We start from the raw sequence: 23,813 nt of genomic DNA on the forward strand, positions 1-23,813 counted from the left end.
CAACATTTCTAGGCCCCTCTCTGCATCCTGATTCAACAGGCAACCTTCCCACCGCTTCCTTCCCACCTTCTTTTCCACGGACTACCATGACTGCCAAACTGAGATTTTAAAAAATCCACAGACTTTAATACCCTTATCTACGGACAAAGGATTTGGAGGACTTTTTCTTTTCTTTTTTTTTTGGAAACCATGGTATATGGTGTATTTTAGTTAGTGTGATACAAAGATGTTTTTTAAACCCCAAGAGGCCCTAACGAGATAGAAATAATAAACCTAAAAGGGCTTTCTCAAGATTCAGCTTCCATGAGCGAGGCTGCACAGCTTCCTACGGGCTGAACACGTGGGAAGGCTGCTCCAGAAACAGCACGTCTCCCTCTGAAGGTCGTGGCGTGTGAAGGTCATCTGATCTCCACCAACTATCGTTCTAAACATGTTGCTGAAATAAGATCCTCACACCGAACTTTGGTGGCATGTATTAGGATGCTGACTTTTTGAAAGATGTACCCATTTATGCTTTTATGTCCCATTTTCGGTTACTCACAAAGGACACACCCTTAGGGCTACAGATGATCAATTACATGAATATTAGCATCCCCTTTCGTTTTAGCCACTTCTGTGCTACGAACATGTGAAACATTTTCCTCCAGATTCAAAAGCTGCCTGAAGTTCAGGTACTGAACTCAAGTTCGGGCAATGAACCTGCACTATCCCAAACTCCTCACCCCAAATCTGATAGTACCGGCTTTGTTTCCCTCACTGGCTGCAAGGGTTCGCTGGGTCCAGCCTGGAAGAACTCTTCCAGGGTCAGAAAGACCAAGCCTTAAATCCCGTACTTAACTATAGTACTTATTCTCTAGGTAAAGCACCCTATGAGACAGGTACTTCTGTAACTGCTACCCCATTTTACAGGTGGGGAAACTGAGGCTCAGTGAGGTTACAGAACTCACAGAAGGTTTTAGAGCACAGCTGAGACGTGAACTTTCCTGACTCCAGAACGTGAGCTCATGGCCACTGAGGGTGCTAGAGGCCTCAGTTTTTTCATCTGTAAAAAGCAGGTAAGAGTATGACACAGGCACTAAATGAGTCTATGCCAAGTGTCTAGAACAGCGCCTGGCTCTTTCCTGCAAGGGCAGAGATAACGTGTGATTTTCCTTCATGGCTCTAGCCCAGCGCACACAGCAGGCACTCAAAAATGCTTGCCAGGAGCCCGGGACAAGTGTCTGCAGTTTTTACAAACCCAAAGCTTCAACTCGCCCTCTGAAAGAGGAGGAAGCAGGGGAAGCTCGGAGCGAATATCTGGGCTAACTTTGTACCTGGCACGGTGGGACCATACTAGGTACCTGTCATTACTTATCGTATCTTGTGTGCATGGGAATTATTCTTCCATCTTACAGACAACTGGCTCAGGGCCACACAGTATGGAGCTGGGACTCAAAGTCACGTGCCCCTTAGCTCCAAAAGTAGTGTTCGTTTACCACGTGATGACTGGTATGTGAAAAGACATTAAAACGTGTCTATTAAAACTCAGAAGTGCACACACCATTATCCTATTTGAAAACGGTCACAAACTGGGGTGCCTGGGTGGGTCAGTCGCTTAAGCATCTACCTTCGACTCAGGTCATAATCTTGGGTTCTGCCTCTCCCTCTGCCCTCCCCCCCCCCACCAGTTCGCTCTCTCTCTCAAATATATAAAAATCTTAAAAAAAAAGAAAGAAAGAAAGAAAATGCTCACAAACTTTCCTAAACCAATTTCGAAGACTTAAAAGTTGGTAAAGACGTCACCTGTCCCCTGACTACTCAGGCTGTCCTCACTTACCTACACTGAAACATCCTCTTGTAACTGTGGGCACAGTGCATCCGATGTGTCTTGGTCTTAGCAAAAGTGCACCTCTCCCTTACTGGGGCTGCCTTGCCAATATGCTCTTAGGGACAACCGTTTCATAGGAGACAAAGACAAATACACTTAAATAGGTCCTAATTTTACTATGATGGTAGCTGCATTTTATGAAAGTCATCAATAAATCAATTTTAATGCCTTCAAATATCAAGGACTGCTTTAATATGCAGCCCTCACAATATTTTTTATGAGGCTGCAAAGAAGGGCCTGGGAAGATCCCATAACAGAGTAACGGGTTACAGTGGAGAGGGGGCTGGGGACCTGTGCTTTCGGTGAGAATGCGGTGACTTTCTGCATTTTACTAAAGGGAACTGAAACTGCTGGTAATAACTACGGGGCGCACGCTAACATATCAGACAGGAAATAATTAGTGCAACCACAGGCTGCCTGCGTGCTCGCGTCACACACGACACAATTTTCTACGGGCTCCGCAGACTGGGGCTTTCACAGAAGGTTAGGCTAACGGCTTTCGGCTTTCGGAGAGCAGGTCCAGGGAAACCGGGTGTTTACAATGAAGACATCTCGTGCGCCCTCAGGGAACAAATGTAGGTTCTCCCCCACTCCAGACAAAGAGGCCACCTTCCTCCCGCCAGTCTGGAGCTGTCACGGCCCAGCAGCAGCTGTGAACGCGGCGGGGCCCGGCCCCCGCTCTCCGGACGAGCCGCGGAGCAAGGGCAGCGTCTCCACGCGCCTCCTGCGCACCGCGTCCCAACAAGTGTCCAGAAGCCTCTGCGGGGCTTCAACAGCACACGTGGTTTTGCGTGTGTTTCAAGGTTGTGCCAAGCCTTCTCATTTGTTACTCAGATAAATCCTTCACCCTATTCTGGAATTTCTTTCTTCTTTCCTTTAAAAAAAAAAAAAAAAAAAAGACTTACTCATTTTTTGAGTGTGAGAGAGCGTGTGAGCAACGGTGTGCACGAGCTGGGGGGAGAGGCAGGGGGAGAGAATCTCTAAGCAGACTCCCCACTGAGCACAGAGCCCGATGAGGGGCTCCACTCGGGGCTCGATCTCATGACTCATGAGATCATGACCTGAGTCAAAACCAACAGTCGGATGCTTAACCACCCGAGCTACCCCGGCGGCCCATATTCTGGAATTTCAAGTCATGGGAATATCTCTTTCTCCGTCACACCCACTCTGTCAGTCCTGCTCCTTCTCTCTTAGAAAATGTAAGTAGATATTAATTACAAGAAACTGACCAAAGAACACTAGAATATTCTGCACATATCTCTATAGTAGCAAATGTCATTAATTACTTAGGCTGAATTATGGTTTTATATTTAAAAATTAACTCACAGTGAGGAAGCTGGCAAAGTCTTTTTTTTCCCCCTCATTTAACCCCTGACCAGAAGCCAAGGGAATTTCTGAATATGACAAGCCATCAACACCTCCAATCTCAAGGGACATTTTTGGATATTTGTGCCAAGTAGTTTATAAAACAAGCATGGGCACAGAAGCGTGCCAAAGATAGCACAGAGAATGGTTCGTCCATGACGACTTAACCAGTCGAAAACCGGAGAAATGCGCAAGGGTGAACAATCTGATTTCTGATATATCAGAGGGCAAGTCTTACCACGGCCTTTGTGGCCAAGCAAGGCTGGAGAGCGCGGGCGGGGGAGGCACGGCGGGCCCGGGAAGGGCGGCCCGGGACCACGAGGCAGGAGTCACTCCTCCACAGCGTGGCAGGCCCGGTGGCACCACAGTCTCCCACCGTCTACCACTTTTTTATAAGTTGGAATATTTTTAAACGATGTTTTAAAGGTTTTAAAATAGTTTTAAATAAATAAAGGTTTTAAAATAGAAACTGTATCCTTCAGGATCAACCTACCAACCGAATTTTAAAACAGAAGGGATTAAACAAAAATATACTCGTTCTGTCTTTTGCTAAATATATGTGGCTCTACCTTCAGTGGATTTTTGCAGATGCTGACTAACTCCTCCACTGACCAGAACCTCAGCTGAAGAAATAAGGTAACTGCACTGGAGGAGTTTTTAAATCTACCTGCTACTGGCGAGGATTATGTACAGAAACTCTACCAATAGGTTATTCTCGCAGTGCAACTGTGGATCTGAATCAGTGTGATGAGAGCTCTTCGTTTTCTGGGTACTGTTTGTTGCTACTGCAGTCGAAATCACACGCCCCATCGATGAGTTCCGTTTCACACATCATCCCCCCGATGGCTGCAGTGACCCCCGCTACAGCAGTAAGGGGTGCGTCTACGTTGCAGGCAAGTTAACTGGTGCTCAGGACGGCCCCGGGTCTCATTCCTTAGTTGGGGGCAGAGCTGAGACGGGACAACTCTGAGTCCGGCAGGCGGGCCCCCACCGGCTACGTGGCCCTGCCTGCGGCCTGCTCCACACCGCGGCTTCCCTCGGTCCCCGGCGCAGAGCGCGTCCCGGCTGCACGCCTCGCATGACCCCCAGGAGCCCACTGCGCAGCGGACGGCTGACCGGAAGTTTCTCTTCCCCCGCTTCTAATCGAAGTGCTTATGACAAAGCATGATTCGGAAACAGACACGGTAGGGAATGCACATTTCCCTCACGGAAGCAATGCTTGTAAGCAAATCTTTGATCAGCCGCACTTCAGGGACGGGACACCAGAGAATAAACACTTCTTGCTTCATCCCATCTAAGTTTTATGGTACTGGTAAATTTACAAGGTGCCCTTCCTTATCCGGCATGACTAAATTTCCATACTGCTCACTTCGTCCCCTGGAGGGAGCCAAAAAAAAAAAAAAAAAAAAAATCACCATTTCTGTTAAGGACTGGGGAGTAGACTCTTGACCTCTGGAAAGTGAATTGAGACCACCTACTCATTTAACACAGCTAATGACTATGTGTCATGTGGGAACGACCACCCGTCATAATCAATCTGAGCCGGCTTCGTGTCTACAGGCAAGACTCTTATTTTTGATTATCAATTCTACGAGTCGAATGGGTCCAATTATTAATAAGGAATCCTATAAAATACATGTTTTCTGCTTTCCTAATCACTACCACAAAAAAACCAATCCAACAACCATTAAATAAATTGGAAAAGAATTATTTTCTAATAAAGTAGACATCCTGAAACTACCTATCTATTTACTGGCTACACATCAAAATTAGCAGTTTACAGTTTCTGGCAAATCTCCATTTCAATTTATTTCAACCATAATTCTAACTTACCTTTATTTGCAATAGCAAAATGCACTTCTTTCTTCAACTGCTGAAACTATCGCTTACTTACTTTGTTAAAGCACCTGAGCTCTTATTACAGCCTCACTGGAAAATGCACACGATTTAGTGATGGATAACACAGGGTTGCATACTGTCACTTTGCTCTTGGTTTAACGTCTAGAAAATGCCCAGATGCTTAGATCTCCCTATTTTCTCCCCAGACCCGTTTAGCCTTCGGTAAGTGTGCTGAGCAGCGTCGGCTCTCCTGACAGCAGTTAATCGGCGGCGCTGTCAAACGTGTCACACGAACCATGAATCACTGCCTTCTGCAGATCACTGAAACCCCCAAAGCACCGCTCGAGGCGGACAGCTGCGTGGTTAGCCCCCCACCCACGGCAAGGCTCTTCCCACAGAGGACTTTATAAATCATCTTTAAGATAATCCGAGGGCCTGAGTGAAGGCTTTAATAAAGATAAAAAGAAAAAGAAAAATTTGTCAAAAACAAATTGGCTGTCTTTCAAGCAGACACCTTTTAAGCGAGGTTTTTTTTTCTTCTTCTTCCTAAGACACTCTGTTTTCTCAAACAACTAGTGGAACTCTCTTCATCTAAACAATCTGGAATTTCTAAAGAATGTTGTTTTTGCATAGTTAATATTTGCACATTTTTCTCCCCCCTTTGGTCTTTCCCAGTATAACATAATCCTCTGCACCTGCAAAAGCTCCACAGACTGCTGACTGCCAACAATCCACCACGCGGTCCTGCCTCCAGGACCACAGGGCCTGTGTTGAAGGAGAAAGAAAATTACAAGTTATTAAATATCTGAATTTATCGGAACCTCCTGTGGGTTAGCTCTGGGGATGGGAACTTAAGTGAGAAGCTATTTTGGTGACATTCCTCACTGATGACATAAGTGATTTTCCCAAGGACTTAACTGCATTCTAAAATAAGTCAAAGAAACAAGGGTGACAGCTACATTCAAGCGCTCAACGAAAACAATTTTCAGGAAATAATGAAGGATATACTCACACTTGCGTGTATGTGTACAAATATAAAGACACACCTCTAAGACAATGTAACGTTTTAAATATTTCCCATATGATTCTAAACATAAAAAATAACGCAATTCATAAGTTAGTCTACAGCAGCGTCGGCCACATTCCTCAGTCCTTTTTCCGATCTTTTTTTCCTATCAGACAAAATAGACTTTATTTTTTTTATAATAATATTTTTTTATTATATTATGTTAGTCACCATACAGTACATCCCTGGTTTCTGATGTAAAGTTCGATGATTCATTAGTTGCGTATAACACCCAGTGCACCATGCAATACGTGCCCTCCTCACTACCCATCACTGGCCTATCCCAGTCCCCCACCCCCCTCCCCTCTGAGGCCCTCAGTTTGTTTCTCATAGTCCACAGTCTCTCATGCTCCATTCACCCCTTCTGATCACCCCCCCTTTCTTTAATCTTTATCCATATTGCAGCATGTTCGAAAGATGCTAATTCTGTTACATAATGACGGGTTTAAAATTTGTCAAAACATGTTTTTGCACTGTTTGTGATGTAAGCTGAGGATTATACAAATCGATACACCCATTTCAAAGTTTCAAACTAGGCAGAAAGATGGCAGAGACATGGTGCCTTGCTCACCAAGAGCTGACGAACCAGGAGAGGACAAGATGCAGTGACACCAAACGGTGAACCGAGCTCTGAGTCAGGTGCCAGTCCACTCTCTGACCATGTGTTAATACCCAGTCCTCACAACAACCCTAAAAGTTGGGCCCTGTTATTATCCACCTTTTAAGCAGGCTTTCTAACAGCACAGCTTACACTCGGTTTTTTTGGTTTTATTTTATTGAGGTGTAAGTATGTGTCCAATTGTGTCCAATAAACTACACTATTTAAAGTATACAACTTGTTAAGTCTTGACGAGCACACACAAATCACTGCCATAATTAACATAGTGAAGCTATCCGTCACCCCCAAAATCCTTCTCTGTCCTTCCTCGCCACCCCGACTGATCTGTCATTCCACATTAGTTTGCTTTTTCCAGAATTTTATGTAAAGGTAATTAGACATTCATTTTTTTTAACCTGGATTCTTTCCTTCAGAATTTTTTAAGACCCATTCATGTTGCTGTCTATATAGACACTTCATTCCTGTTTCATTGCTAAGCAATATCCCTTTGTGTAGATATATCATTATTTGTTTAGGTCTCTGCTTGTTGAAGCACATTTGGGACTTTTTCCAGTTGTTAGCTATTACCAAAAAAAGCTATGATGAACATTTATATATGTGTCTTTATATGGACACATGCCTTCATTTCTCTTGGGGAAATACCTAGCAATGAAATAGCTGGATCTCACAGCATGAATATGTTTAACTTGTTAAGAAACTACAAAATCATTTTCCAAATTGGTTGTACCATTTCACATTCTGACCAGTTCCAGTTTCTCCACATCCTTCCCAACAGTATTATTGGGATTTTTTACATTTTAACCATTCTAATAGGTGTGTAGTAATACATCACTTTGGTTTTAATTCATATTTTCCTAATGACTGATGCAGAGCTTCTTTTCATATGCGTTTATGCCATCCCTGTATCTTCTTTTTTTTTTTTTTCCAAGTAGGCTCCACACCCAGCATGAAGCCCAATGCGGGGCTTGAACTCACAACCCTGAGGGTCAAGACCTGAACCGAGATCAAGAGTCGGACGTTTAACTGACTGAGCCACCCAGATGCCCCTCCCTATATTTTCTTCAGTGGAGTGTCTGTTCGAATGTTTTGCACATTTTTATTAAATTGTTTTTTAGTTACTGAGTTTTGAGAGTTCTTTATATATTCTAGATACAAGTCATTCTCAAATAGACCATGCCTTGTTTCTCATTCTCTTAACAGTGTCTATAAAAGGACAGACATACTGGATTTTGATGAAGTTCAAATTATCCTTTTATGGATCTCGCTTTGGTGACACATCTAAGAAATCTTTCTCTAGCTCAGGCCTTAATGCACCCATGTTTTCGTCTAGAAATGTTTGGCTTTTAGGTTTTACATTTAGATCAACCATTCGTTTTGAGTTTTTTTTTTTTTTTTAAGATATTTATTTGAGAGAGAGAGCATAAGAGAGAACGAGAGAGAAAGAACACGAGCAGGGGTGAGGGGCAGAGTCTCCAGAGAAGCAGACTCCATGCCAAGCAGGAAGCCCGATGTAGAACTTGATCCCAGGACCCTGGGAGCATGACCTGAAGGCAGACGCTAAACCAGCTGAGCCACCCAGATGCCCCTGAGATAGTTTTTATTTATGGTGCAAAGTACAGATTGAGGTTCTTTGGTGGTTTCTTTTTAACATACATTTTTTTTACATACAATTGTTCCAGCAATTGGAAAAGACTATCGTTTCTCCAATGAACTGATTTCTCATTTTTCTCAAAAATCAGCTGTCCATATATGTATGGGTCTACTTCTGGACTCTATTCTATTCCAATCTATACATTTATCCTGACACCAATTGGATACTACCTACCATAGCTATACAGTAAGCCCTAAAATCATGGAATGTTCTCCAACTTTGTTCTTTTTCAAAATTGTTTATTCTAGGTTCTTTGCATTTCCATACAAATTTGAGAATCGGTTTATCAATTTCTACAAAACAGCCTGAGATTTTGACCTGAATTGCATTGAATCTATAGATCGTTTGGAGAATGGAGATATTGGCAATATTGAGTTTTCCAACCCACAAATACAGTGTATCTCTCCATTTACTTAGGCCTCCATAATTTTCTCTCAAAAGTGTTTCGTAGTTTTCAGTATATAGGCCTTGCACTTGAATTTTCAGATTTGTCTCCAAGTATTTCATGTTTTGATGTTATTGTAAATGGTATTGCTTTAACTTCAGCTTCTGATTGGTTCTTGCTAATATGTAGAAACAATTTATTTTATACAGTAATTTTGTATCCTGCAACCCTGATAAATTTGTCAGCTCTGGTAGCTTCTCTGTAAATTCCCTCAATATTTTTAAGATTTTATTTATTTGTCAGAGAATGAGGTGGGGGGAGAGTACACACAAGCGGGGAAAGCAGCAGGCAGAGGGAGAAGCAGGCTCCCTGCTGAGCAAGGAGCCTGATGCAGGACTCGATCCCAGGACCCTGGATAATGACCTGAGCCAAAGGCAGATGCTTAACGGATTGAGCCACCCAGGCATCTCTCCCTCAAATTTTCTACATCAGTTGATCACAATGTCTGTGAAAAAACGTTTAGTTCCCTTCCTCCTTTCCAATATGGATTACTGCCTTTTATTTGTTTTCCTTGCCTTACTGTACTGGGTAGGACCTTTAACATAATGGTATGCAGGACAATAATGACAAATATTATAAAAAAGGCCTCTTGAATATACTTACTAAAATAGTTAGGATAATAATATGACCAACTGATGGTGGCATGACAACTGAAAGAAGAACAGCCAACTTAGTACTAATCTCCTACTCTCGATATTCCCCCACTGCAGTTATATCTGGAAGGTTGAGAAGATTGCTTCAGAAATGAGAAAGATGCCATATAAATGCATATAAGGCCCTATTTTGTCAACTTCAACAACTTGTGTGTGTGATTTACTGTTTTTCTTTTTACCTCTTGATCCCTTTCATCCATTACTCCCCCTCCCCTACTCCCCGGCAACCACCCAACTGTTCTCTGTACCTATGAACATATTTTTTTAGACTCCACATAAAAGAGAGATCCTACAGTATTTGTCTTTCTCAGATTTATTTCACTTAACATAATGCCCTTGAGGTCCATCCATGTTGTCACAAATGGCAAGATTTCATACTTTTTTATGGCTGAATAACAGTCCTGTGTGTGTGTGTGTGTGCACACCACAATTTTTTTATCCATTCATCTATCAATGGACAGTTAGGTTTCCATGTCTTTACCATTGTAAATAATGCTGCAGTGAACAGAGGGACGCAGGTATCTTTTCAAGTTAGGGTTTTTTCTTCCTTCAGATAAATACCCAGAAGTGGGACCTGGATATGGTAGTTCTATTTTTAATTTTTTGAGGAATCACCATATGATTTTCCATAGTGGCTGCACCAATTTACATTCTCACCACCAATTCTCACCAACTCCAAATGCCCATCAACACTTGTTATTTCTTGTCTTTTTGAGAACAGCCATTCTGCACCAATTTACATTCTCACCACCAATTCTCACCAACCCCCTTTTCTCCAAATGCCCATCAACACTTATTTCTTGTCTTTTTGAGAACAGCCATTCTGACAGGTATAAGGTGATATCTCATTGTGGTTCTGACTTGCATTTCCCTGAGTATTAGTGAGGTTGAGCACCTTTTCATGAACCTGTTGGTTGTCTGTATGTCTTCTTTGGAAAAATGTCTATTCAGATCTTTTGCCCATTTTTTAACCAGATTGTTTGCTGTTGATTTGTATGAATTCTTCATGTATTTTGGATATTGGCCCTTATCAGATACACAATATGCAAATATTTTCTCCCATTCATTAGGTTGCCTTTTCATTTTGTTGATGATTTCCTTTGCTGTGCAGAAAATTTTTGGTTGGGGGGAGCCTGGGTGGCGCAGTCGTTAAGCGTCTGCCTTTGGCTCAGGGCGTGGTCCCGGTGTTCTGGGATCGAGCCCCACATCAGGCTCCTCTGCTGGAAGCCTGCTTCTTCCTCTCCCACTCCCCCTGCTTGTGTTCCCTCTCTCGCTGGCTGTCTCTCTCTGTCAAATAAATAAATAAAATCTTTAAAAAAAAATTTTTTTAGTTGGATGTAGTTTCACTTGTTTACTTTTATTGCTTTTGCTTTTGATGTCAGATTTTAAAAATTATTGCTAAGACGTATGTTAAGGAGCTTGTTTTCTTCTAGGATTTTTATTGTTTCAGGTCTTATGTTCAAGTTAATTTTGTACGATGTAAGACAGTGGTCCAATTTCATTCTTTTGCATGTGGCTGTCCAGTTTTCCCAGCACTATTTATTGAAGAGACTGTCCTTTCCCCATTGTATATTCTCGGCTCCTCTGTCATAAATTAATTAACTGTATATGTGTGGGTTTATTTCTAAAATCTCTTTTCTGGGGCGCCTGGGTGGCACAGCGGTTAAGCGTCTGCCTTCGGCTCAGGGCGTGATCCCGGCGTTACGGGATCGAGCCTCACATCAGGCTCTTCTGCTATGAGCCTGCTTCTTTCTCTCCCACTCCCCCTGCTTGTGTTCCCTCTCTCACTGGTTGTCTCTATCTCTGTCAAATAAATAAATAAAATCTTTAAAAAAAAAAAAAATAAAATAAAATCTCTTTTCTGTTCCACCGATCTATGTGTCTGTTTTTAATGCCAATACCCTATTGTTTTAACTACTATAGCTTTGTAATTTAGTCTGAAATCAGAGAACAACTTTTTTTTTTAAAGTCAGACACCTAAGCAAATTAGATATGTAACACTGTGTGTTATCTGAGGATTCCCAACATTTCCTTTCATCTAACTGATAAGAATGACTACTTAAAAGATGTATTTATTAAATTCACTGGACTATTAAATTCACTGGAGTGCAGCTGCCAAATAGATTTTTGCGAACATCTTATGGAAGAAGAGAAGCTAAAAAATGATTTATGACACACAGCTTTCTGAAGATAGTCTTGCCATTGAGTGTAGTACTTGGTATCTTTTCAGTAAATCATGTTTGCAAATATCTCTGTGATTTTGCAGAAAGCATTACCTTCTCCATAGCTCACACCAGCACTAGCAACAGCATAAGAAACCAAACAGGAGAACAACATCTTTTTACTTTTGAGGTGGAAAAAAATGTGTATTTTATCAGGCTAAAGCCAGTTCTAACACCATTACTTACTTAGCTGACTTTTTAGAAAAGGAATCTGAAACCTGAACTGGACTTGTAGTGACCACTGAAGGCCATCTTCCGTTCATCTATGGATATCTTCGAGTGCTCCAAAGAGCAGAAGTTTACTCAAAACAGACTTAAAATACTAATGATTATGCTGAGTTTATAAGCAATAATAAAGAACAAGATGTGAGTTGCATGTCATATAGGAGGAAAAAAAATCAAAGATGTTATGTAATTCATCAATTCAACATTTCCGTGTGCCTACTGAATATCAAGCACTTTTTTCAAGGGGAAAAAGAAGAGCAGCCGTCCTTAGGTCTAGTATTTGACAGGGGTACAGTGTGGGCAGAAAAGGGTTTTAACAGAGGGAAGGGAGGTGATGGAGAAGGTTTCACAGAAGTGCCCGCTCTAATCTAGGAGGGGGGAAAAATTGCTTGGGGAGGGGCACTTAATCAAAATAGACTCAGATGGCTGAAGACACAGGTTAAAAAATAGACTCTCCATAGATAAGCATAACTTGCCACTATCACCTCACCAGAATAATTTAGTCCAAGAACACATAAAGAAATCATTTTGAAATTGAAAAGAAATCTCTAGAACCAAAAGGTTTAGAATCAAGTGAGAAACGAATGTAACAGCAAGCACAATAAAGACTTCTCTAGAACGGATTTGGATTCCAGGCACTAAACACTCCACATACATTAACTCATGCAGTCCTACCTACAATCTTCTGAGGACGTGCCATTTTATCTTCATTTTATAGACGGGGAAGTTGAGGCCCAGAGCAGTTAAGCAACTTGCCCGAGTTTAAGTGGACCGTTAGCAGCAGAACTGTGTACGAGACAATCTGGCCCAAGGTATAAAAACACGTGGACTTGGGTCTACAGGTTACAGCTGTCTGGGCAGCAAAGAGAATGGTATTTATAAGACACTTTACTTCCACATACAGACCATAATTTCTTCTGGAATGATAGTACGATATCCAAGTGAATGAACAAACCGTGTGTGTCACTGCCCCCAAACAACTTGCTTTAAACAATAGGAGTGTAATTTTTTTTTAAATGAGGACATAATCTAAACAGAAAAACTTTGGGAAAATAAGAGGTCAAGCTAAAAAGATGAATGGTATTTACAAATATTTCACTTGGGAGCTACTTAAAAATTCATTAAACACCACCACTGATAATAATAAGAACCTGATTGGTAAAAAGTACTGTATGTGAATTATGAAAGTATTGTGAAATGACAGATTTGCTCATATATGTGCAGGGACCAGAGGACTGAGATCAACTAAAAAAAAAAAAAAATAGTGGCTGGGAAGACAGGAAGGGTTACTCACTGGAAGTATAAATATTATTGTTTGTGACTTTTCAATAATTTAAGAGTAGACTGCAAAATGGAAAAAAATACAGTGCAGGCAACAGTATGAATGATTACTACTATTAATTACCACTTGCTGAGTACCTAGCATGTTCCAGACACTATGTTAAAGATTTTACATTTTCCATTTAATTTTGGAAAATGTGTATTATCCACAAAGACAGGTGTGGGGGTGGTGCTAAACAATGTTAAGTAACTTGCCTAAGGTCACAGAGATAGAAAGTGGGGGGAGCTGAAGCTGGTTGGTGCCGACCCCCGACCCCCGCCAAAGCCACAGGTCTTACAGACAGAATAACATATGTGCAACACTGTAAGATTCCTCACTACTATACACAGCTCAACTTCTAGAAAGGCTACATAACGATATATAAGTGCTTAAAGAAAATATTTTGATGTGTGTAAAAGTTGTTTAAATCATGTGGGTTTGTAATGAACAATATGTTTAAGGACCTATCTGAACACCAAAACATTTTCAATTGCCATAATTTCTCAATCTAAGTAAGTATTTCCACTGCCATGGAGGTCTAACGGTTTCTGTGCAGGCAGATAAATGACAAGGGAGTGTGGGGACGAGGGACAGAAAGTGAGCCCAGATGTGAAGAACCAGTGTTGGGAGCCTGAACTCTTCTGATGGACACTCTGTACCAAAGTAAGAATCTAAAAAACCAGATCTCTTTACCTAGTATTGATTTATTTATCCCAGTTCAGGGTCCTATTTCCTTTCTTTTTCAAATAAAAAACGAAATTTTCAGATGAATCTATACATACTTGCTAATATCTCAGGTCAATGAGAAATTTCAAGTGGTAGTAATTAGGCAGATATGTTCCTAATTCTGCTACTGTGGTTTGTTTGTTTTTTGTTTTGGTTTGGTTTTTTTTTTTGATTAGGAATGTCAGTAAATGACAACAGGCAGGCATGTTCAGAGCAGAGCTGCAAGATTCTAGATGTGAACAAGAGCAAAGTCTACTATGCTCACCATCTTATCCTGGGGTCTGGGTCACAGCTCAATTTCTATAATTTTTCTTGAGTTTCCACACTGTAGCTTGATTAGAAAGCAGTTCTAAGAGCTTAGAAATTCCACTTTGAAGTAATTTTAGCCTTACAGAAAAGTTGCAAAATAATACAGTTCCCACATACCCTTCGCCCAGGTTCCCCGAATGTTGACATCTTACATGACCGTAGTATAATGATCCATGCAGCAGACTAAAATAGAAAGCACTACTAAAATATAGACTTTGACTGAATTTCATCATTCATATCGTTTAAAGGTATGCAATTTTTAACATTGGCTTTTTAAAAAATTAACACTATTTCAATCATCCAGTAGGATATTATAAGGAATCCAGAATACCTAGCGGTATCACTACAAAACAATCAGGTTATCTTCATTTCCCAAGTCAGTCCTCAATCATTGCTCAAGGCCTACTGAGGAACAGCATGATGTACTTTGCACCCCCCCCCACCGCCCCCAACCCCTACTTAACCCCCAGGATAATAGCTACTAGCCTGGGTATTCGTTCAAAGGATAGAAAGCAAACACCAGGCCCAAAAATATGAAACGGCTCGGAGTCCAAGCTTGGGTCAGGTGTTTTCTATTACAGTATAGCATGAAGAGAAGGCTTTGTTTTTCACTTCAAAAGACCCACCCAAACGTACACTATTGTCCTATGAATGAGTAACAAATTGAAAATAAGTGTTTTGGCTTTAGTGTAGGAAAACTCAGTTTGGGACTTCAGCTGTTGTATTCAAAAGAAGTTATGTAGCTTCCAATTTTGCAAGATTATGAAACCTTACCAAATACTTCTTGTGGTACAAGGACAGGAATGTGAACAGAATCATCTCCTCGATTCTAAATTAATAACATGAGGTGATAATTTATTTAAGACAGGAGAAGAGATAATCCTCTGTGTAGGCCTCAGTGTTGTCAGCCTACCACCAGAACTTTCTAACACATGAGAGACATTCGAATGCTCTCCAGACAGTAGCTGATGGAGCTGTTGTAGAGCTTTTGCACGTGCACTGGAAAAAACAAAGCAACTGCTGCTTAAAATGTTATTTTTCAATTAAATGAATCATCTCTCTGTACAGTATTCATATACTAACATGTGTTAAAAAGAGATTTCCAAAGCAAAGTTTCAAACCAAAAAATGGTTAGATAGAACTGAGACCACAGTTAAGCTCTCAGTTCTGCCATTCCATGGCTCTACCAAGATAACCAAGTGGCTAAAAGGCTGGAATGGGTTTTTCCTATGCAACTAGTTTTCGTAACTGCAGGTGGATTTACCTGACAAATGAGGGATCATTTATATACACAGGCTAATTACAGTTATAACGGCAGCTGGATTGCAAGCATTCTGAGATGCGTCAAAAGCATCAACTTTGTGTGGGTTGATCCGTTGTGTGCTTAAACTGTATTTGGTTGGTTGAGATATAAGATACTTGCCTTCTAGACAAGTTAGGTGGTGAAGATATTAAGAATTTGTAAGAAAGGGGTGCCTGGGTGGCTCAGTCCGTTAAGCATCTTCCTGCAGCTCACGTCATGATAGCAGGGTCCTGGGATTAAACACCACGTTGGGCTCCCTGCTCAGTGGGGAGTCTGCTTCTCCCTCCTTCTCTGCCCCTCCCCCAACTTGTGAGCATGCATGCGCGCTCTCTCAAATAAATAACATCTTTAAGAATTTGTAAGAAAGCCTTTAATAAATGATTGTGCTGGTAATTAAAGGGAAAGAAATTTCATTTATTTTATTTTAAAGATTTATTTATGAGAGAAAGAGGCGCAAGAGCACAGAGCTTGGGGGGAGGGGAGCAAGAGAGAGGATCTCAAGCAGACTCCAAGCTGAGTACAGAGCCTAATGTGGGGTAGGGTCTCAAGATCCTAAGATCACGACTCCAGCCAAAACCAAGAGTAGGACGCTCGACCGACTGTGCCATCCAGGCGCCCCTCATTTATGATTCTTGAGCAAAAGCACGATGGGCTCAAATGCTGAGTTGCTTAGCAATATTAAGGATTTAGAGTTAAAACATATTATTTTGGGGTAATGTGGCTAAGTTTTACTGGAGGGATATTTATTCTGATTGGGCATTCTCTGAGCTTTCTGGATCTGTGGTGGATGTCTTTTATTAGTTTTGGGTAGGGACAAAAGGTCCCATTTTGTTAACAATATCCAAACGTATCACTAACAGTTACAATAAAACAAATCACTGTAGCTGATGCTCATAATATTGATTGGGAGTCAAGAAAAGGTACGCTTACTTTTAATAATTCTGCCTGCAAAAGCATATCTGGCTGGCTATATTTAAGTAAAGAACAATTGTTTTAAAAGATTATTATGGTCAAAATGAAAGAATTAAGAGACTGCACCGATAAGCCCCATTTATCTGGGAATAAATACACTGGCAAGCCTCAATCCTTACCAGCACCAGAAAAATATAAATCATAATGAGTCACTGCTTTCCTTAACCTTCAAAAGTTGTCTCATCTCAGCCCTAATTCCCTAGGACAGGGAGCTCACCACCATCATCTCTAGAATCCCAGAGGGCCCCGTACCGTTCCTTATACAAAGAAGGTCGGCCAATACTTGGTACCTCGATGAATATGTACAACTAAGCAGTGTTTGATAACTTTACCCTTGTGTAAGGAACAGGGGAAAATGAGAACTAGGCAAACATAACCCCAAATTTTCATTCGTGGCTCAGTAGAAAACAGTATAAACCAGGAATGGCAAGTAGGTTCCACCCTTGTAACTCAAAGTGCCGGAGGTGGACAGGCTTCCCGGTGAGCTAAGTGGTTCCGAGGGTCCGTTTAGGTTCAGCTGAACAGGGGGCTCCGATCAACCGGGGACGCCCGCCGAGACGGAGCGGCTGGAGCGGCGGCAACGCCACCCCTGGGCAGGGTCCGACAGACTAAACAAGCACCAAAAATGCTCACAAATAACCAGAAAGCAAATCTAAAAAACAAAAACAAAGCTGACTCCTTTTCCCCCATTTTTCAGAGGAGGTTACATGTGAATCTAGAGATGGGTCCTTTGAAGTCAAATACTGGCAAGATTTTCTCTAAGGGAACTGGAATCATTACAGGCATTTTTTAAAGTGCTTTTGAATATACATCTATGTTTGATCATCTGATTACACTAAAGTATGGTAAACTCCCCTCTTTTCTCACACGGTCTCGGCCAAAAAAGTCAATGTGACTCATCGCAATCATCTTCTATCTAACTGATCTATTTTCCTCATTTTAGTCACAAACTTGCCTAAGCAGGAGATCAATGCAATCAAAGCAAGAAAACAAAAGAGGAATCCTGGTGTGCTTTTTATTGTTTTCAGCAGAGGACCCAGACCCCCCACCCTTGAGGCCATGGCACTGGTGTGGCAGGGTTAAACCTGACCTTCAGTAAGAGAACCTGCATGGAATGTGCTGGGCCTTCTCATCAACACAGCCTCTCAACTGCAGCTTCTGTGGACAACAGGCACCTGGGTGCACAGGCTGCAGGAGGGCTGGGGGAGGAACCCAGAGTTCCAGAAGCCACACCCTTTCCAGCCACCCTCTCAGGGCCCTTGTGATGGAGGACAGTTGTCCTCCTCACTGTCCTTGATATCTTTTTCACTATCTGCCTTGCACAAACTACACAAAACAAGAACCTTCTAAACATTTTGCTTACAGATTGAACCCCACCTAAAAGTGGGAGGAATTTTTTATTTTTCCAACTCCCCTATTATGGGATCTCTCTCCTTCTATCTCAGTAACCCTAGAAACAAGAAAATGTCACCCATTACTTTCATAAATTGAATGAAAGGACACTGTAACATTCTAATGTCTTTTCTTTTTGCACAAAGTGTCCCATATCTTCCAGGATGCAAATTAAGAACTTAAATGTTCTTGTCGTTTTGAATTGTTCAAAGATGCCTGTTTCATTCCGTGATTTTGCTAAAATCCTTAGCAAAAACACGTAACACCTTAGACTCCGATTTGACTGGTGGTCTGGACAGCAAATAATTACTTTACTCTTATTTTCAGGTGTTTTCTTCCCTACTGATGTGTTATATTTAATTTAGGGTACAAGCTTAGTACAGCAAAAATCACATACACACACACTTTTACTGTTATCATTCCCTTCTCTATCTTCAGTACGCCTTCCTTAGGAATCTCTGTTCTGACCAAACGTGTCTGTGCAGACACCAGAAATCAAAGGGTGTACGTGGAGACCAAGAGCACTGAGCAGCTCCTATCCTATTATACGGATTGCTAAAAAGCATGGGAGAATTTTATTGTGGGCTGGGATGGTGATGGACATTTTAACTATTATCCAATTAAGAATCAAGAACAATAAACAAGTTACTCTTCAACTTGAATAAAAAGTTTTTTTATAAAGTACTTTTTAAAATATTTTCTTAAAAATACAAAGTATACATGAAAAATCTAAGTCAGTACTTTATACACTGTGTTATGACTGAAAGAATAATCCACTGGCCTCTGATTTTTATTACAAAGCTATGATTTCATCTGAAAAAATCATCACCATGGTGTCACAGTCTTACATAACCAAGCTGATTTTATTTTCATTTTGCTTCAACGGTTGCATCTGAACTTAAAGCTTGCATTTCCTCTAGTTACTGCTGTGCAACTTTGTAAAACCTTGCGGGGAGAAGTCTAACTATTTAGACCTGAAGGCATTCTTTTTTTTTTTTTTTTTTTTTTTTTTTTTTTTATGGGGAGGGCTCCCAGCGGAGGAGCCCGATGTGGGGCTCGATCCCAGGACCCCGGGATCACGCCCTGAGCCGCCCTGAGCCACCCAGGACCCGAAGGCATTCTTGACAATGCTCGCAAGTGCGCTGCATGCTTCTGCTGAATATTCAGATAATACAAAAACTGTAACATTCTTACAGGGAATTTTATCATATCCTTCCAAAATATGCCTATTGTTTACCTACAGCTCAGTAAGAGTAAACCTATATGCTACAGCTGTGCACATACTTCTAAAAGAAACTAATTATAAATGAAACAGTTCATGTATATGGTTATCCAACTTTGCACTGAACTTGACAAAGAAAGAATACTAACCTTCGATTAGTGAATGGTCATAAACACCTGCTGTATAAAAGACAGAACTATAAAAAATATAAATAATCAGAAGACAAAGTTCCTCCCTCCAATAAGCAAGGAGGCAAGAAATGACACACAAACACTTGGGAAAATGTGGTCTGGCTGCTCTCAGCACCACGAACTCCCCATGCTCATCTTCGGTGGGTCACGGAGCTGACTCCTGGAGTGAACACTGTGGAATCCCTGCCCAAGGACAGAACCACGGACGGTTGGGAGTGTCGGTCTAAGAAATACGGCAACCACTATTTTTAAGCTTTATGCTATCAAGTTAAGGAATTAATACAATTTGCAGAAATGCCTTAAAGAAGCAGATCCGATGTTAACATGATCTCAACTTTTTACCAACCTTTGAGCTCACAAAACAGCAAACACATTACTGAAGACATCATGTGTTATGTGCACCGCTTTTACGTAAAATGGCTAAGAACATCAACTCAGCTGAGCATTCAAACTGCCTGGGTTCAAATCCCAGCTGTACCCTTTAGTATTAAATAAACCTGTGGCCTCAGGCAAGGCACTTGAACTCTTCCTCAGTTTCCACACCTACAAAATGAAGATAGTAACAGCACCTGTCTCAACTGTCATGAAGATAAATAGGAGATAATCCATGGAAAGGGGTTATCATGGCACCTGGCGTACTGTAACTCCGAGAAATGTTCAGTGCTATGGTTGGTTTTATTACCATAGTTATTATCATTAACAAAGTTAACATAGTAAAAGGGTGCTGGGCAGGAACCTGAGACTCAGATGACCAGATGAAAGACCACCTCTCTGAACCCCCTCCTTGTTTAGCGGGGATGGCCACAAGGCCTCCCACCCTGGGCCGTGTGTGCTGTGGATGAGATGTCCGGTATACAGCATCTGCTCAACACACAACTGAGGTCCTTTCTAAGGATTCAGGTGATACAAGCGCATAACTATACACACTGTGAAAATGCTAGGGAGGGAATAAACAGGTGCTATAATTACTGAGGAAGGAAGCAGAGACCTTCAAAGAGGGGTGGAAAGGAAATGCCCCTCGGTGGTGACACATGGTCTAAGGCCTGGGAAAGAAGGAGCTGGCCACAAAAAAAGCCCAGGGAAAGAACTAGAATGAAAGCTCAATGAGAAAAGGCATCTTCATCACTTCTCTTCACCACTCTATCCCCAGATGCTAGAAAATGCCCGGCACACAGCAGGCACACTGCTGAGTAGTGCTCAGTAACGACGAATAAAGAGCATTTCTGGCAAAGGGCACAATGGATGTAAAGGTCCTGGTTAGGTAAGCACCACCCTGGCGGGTCCACAAAGACCCAAAGGGAGGCCAGCAGGGCTGTAAGTGGAGACAGAGTGGCTGGACCGTGCTGGGTGGGTGGTAGGGGATAAGATGGGTGAGGGAGAGGAGACCAGAGGACAGAGGACTATCAGCCACAGTTTAAACACTAGGGATTATTCGTCTTTCAAAGAGATGCCAGAGATGAAGGGTTGGCAGACAGTGGTATGATCAGATTTATTTCATTAAAAGACCACTCTGGCTGCTGTCGAGAGGATATTTTAGGGAAGCAAGAATGGAATCAGGGAGACCTTCTGAGGAGCCAATGTACCAGCTGAACAAGAGGTGCGTCGGAGGCTTCAACGCCAACAGCGGACTTGCTGATGGGCTGGGTCGTGAGGAGGAGGGGAATGGAGAACCGTGGAGTAATTCGCAGCTTTCTACTTTAACAAGCAACACATATCTGTGCTATTTACTGAGACGGGGACAACAGGGAAGGAACAGGCTGGGGAGAAGGAGAATAAAAATCACGAGTTCTGTTCTGAACTGGTTGGCCTGAGACGTCTTGCGAGAGAATGTCAACTAGGAAGCTGTTCACGTGAGGCTGTAACTCCGAGCAGGTGGTCCGTGACAGCGCTATAAAGTGCAAGTCATCTACAGGAAGACAGTACCCAAAGCCGAGGGGACAGGATGAAATAGTAAGCGATGGGTCTTTGTCAGGTAATAACAACCATGTAATCGATCATGCTTCTCTTCTGGCTGGGCTGCCAGAAAGTTCCAAACACAACATAAATCTTAGGGGAAAATTATCTTCTTAGAGATTCTGGATATGATAATCTACCCCTTTTACTTTTCTGCTTCTTTATGGTGTCTAGTCTTCTTTCATGCAAACTCTCAGTCTATGTACTATGAGAAGAGAGAAACGGAAGACACAAGGTAGTGTAGTGACATGACTGGGGGAGTCAGGGGGATTGGCTCCCACATTACCTTGAGAAGTCTCTGATCACAGACACGTTACTGTAACGTTATCTGGTGCTCTGTACCTCTCTCAACGACTCCAAGCTCCTCGAAAGCATGGACCCTCTTATTCGTCTTTGCATTGCTGTGAAAGGGACCAATGCCCAGCTCAAGAGTACGCAGGCAGTACACGTGTACTCCCAGCACCTGTCACGTATCTGTAAATGCAAGGGGCTGAGGCCTTGCTCCAGGCCTCGAAAGCTTAGTTCTAACTTGTTTTAAACATAGCACAGTGTGTGATTAAATACCAATAAGCAATGCGCACAAATGTTTGGTAAGTTTGGGTAAATCTTCAGGGCCTGTGCTGTGGATGAGATGTCCGGTAGAAAGAAAGGAAGAAATAAAACAAAACCACAACTGAACTGGCTTTGGAAGATGCACAGTGTTTTGAGACGTGGAAGCTTATTTCAGAAAGCAGCCAAAGAACAGAGGCAGTGAGGAGCTATTCTGGCTGGAGGGAAAGAATTCTGGAAAAGTATAGGGGGAAGGGAGCCGGAAAAAACAGTGAAGGACACAGTGTGGACAGCCACTTCATGTTTGAGACTTTCAGGAAGTTATACATTTCTGAGAACTTCAAAGAGACATTTAAGGAAGATTGCACAAATTCAATGTGTAGAATGGAGAGGAAAGCAGAGAAACTATCAAGACTTAGTCTAGGCATAAGAGGCCACAGGTTCCAAAACATCAGAGTCCACCAAAACTTGGTGAGTGATGTGATATGGACAGAGAGAAAGAGATCATGAGATGATCATCGAGGCTTGAGACCCACTGGGTCAGGTTAGTAGTATGGTTAACAGAAACAGAGGCGGCAGGAGGAAGCGATTTTAGAAAAAGGTAATACCTTTAATTGTAGGCAGAGTAAGTTACAGAGGACAGCGGCCAGTGTGTCCAGGCTCCCCCCGCCCTCGCAGCACAATGTGTATGCAACCTGCTCAAGTCCTTGCAGGGAAAAATCTAAGTACTATCTTCACATAAACATAATGGAGACGTTCTTCTTTATATTACAATCTCTCCGTGGCTGCAAAAGCAAACTTGAATGGATAAAATCATAAACACAAAAATAAAAGAGGTGGCCAAAACGGTCTACTTCTACAAAGCACTGTGAGTTCACATTTAGATGTTCAAACAAATTACTCCTATGTGAAAAGATGCTCAGCATTGCTGAGCCGTGAGAGAACTGCAAATTAAAACCACAATCAGATACCTGTACACAACTATTAGAATGGCTAACAACATTTCTGTAATCTAATGATATAACAAATGGTGACAGGGCAGCAGAGCAACCGGAACTCTCGTACACGCTGCAAAGGGGCACAACCACTTTGGAAAACAGTATGACAGTTCAACTTATTCAACTTATTAAACTTATACTTTCCCTATGACCTCACTCCCAGGTACCTACCCAAGAGAAACAAAAACATATGTCCCCATACAAATACGTACATGCAAATTTATAGCAGCTTTATTCATAACCATGAAAAACTGGAAACTCAAATGTATATCAACTAGGGAAGGGACAAACAAACAGCAGTACCTCCATACAATGGGATACTACTCAGTGACCAAAAGGAACAAACTCCTGGTACAGGCAAAAATATGAATGAATCTCAAAAGCATATTAAGTGAAATAAGCCAGGCACAAAATGCTGTATGATGTATGATTTCTATGATATTCTGGAAAAGGGAAAACTGTAAATATTCTGTATTTTGGTAATGGTGGTAGTCATAAACATTTGTCAAAACTCAAAAAAACGAACATTCACAAAGGGTGAATGTTCCTGTATCAAAATTACTCAACACACCTGACTTAAAAAAAAAAAAAAAAAGCTACAGCATTTTAGCATTGCTCAAAGACAACTGTTAAAGTGTAATATTATGATCTGTGACCACTCTGAAAAATTCTACACATTTCTTAACTAGCTAGAATACTACAAATGTCCTTAATGCTGAAAAGAAACAAACCTCATGCTTTTTCCCTCTTCAGGCCTCAAAACATTCCTATGCAAAGATGGGGTGTAAGGATGTTAGCGAGTGTGCAGAAGCTGCGTGAATGCGGGTTATTGAGACACTAATAAAGTGAGTCTTGTTTGCTGAACAGCTGTTGGCTCCATTGTCCTTTGGTCACACACAGAAAAGAAAAGCTGTTATGCTCATGG

The 23,813-nt window shown here is 41.7% G+C and overlaps 1 protein-coding gene across 4 annotated transcripts in view; it reads right to left on the reverse strand.

The window, feature by feature from the left end:
• Window positions 1–23,813, reverse strand: part of SLC25A26 (solute carrier family 25 member 26) — a 127,407-nt gene that overhangs the window by 5,860 nt on the left and 97,734 nt on the right. For all 4 annotated transcript variants that reach the window (XM_040628588.1, XM_040628587.1, XM_040628586.1 and 1 more), the window contains one exon: window positions 5,767–5,836. In XM_040628588.1, coding sequence (XP_040484522.1) covers window positions 5,767–5,836 — 70 coding nt within the window. The remainder of the gene's footprint in view (window positions 1–5,766; window positions 5,837–23,813) is intronic.

Source organism: Ursus maritimus, unplaced genomic scaffold (assembly GCF_017311325.1).
Source record: "Ursus maritimus isolate PB19 unplaced genomic scaffold, ASM1731132v1 scaffold_14, whole genome shotgun sequence".
NCBI lineage: Eukaryota > Metazoa > Chordata > Mammalia > Carnivora > Ursidae > Ursus > Ursus maritimus.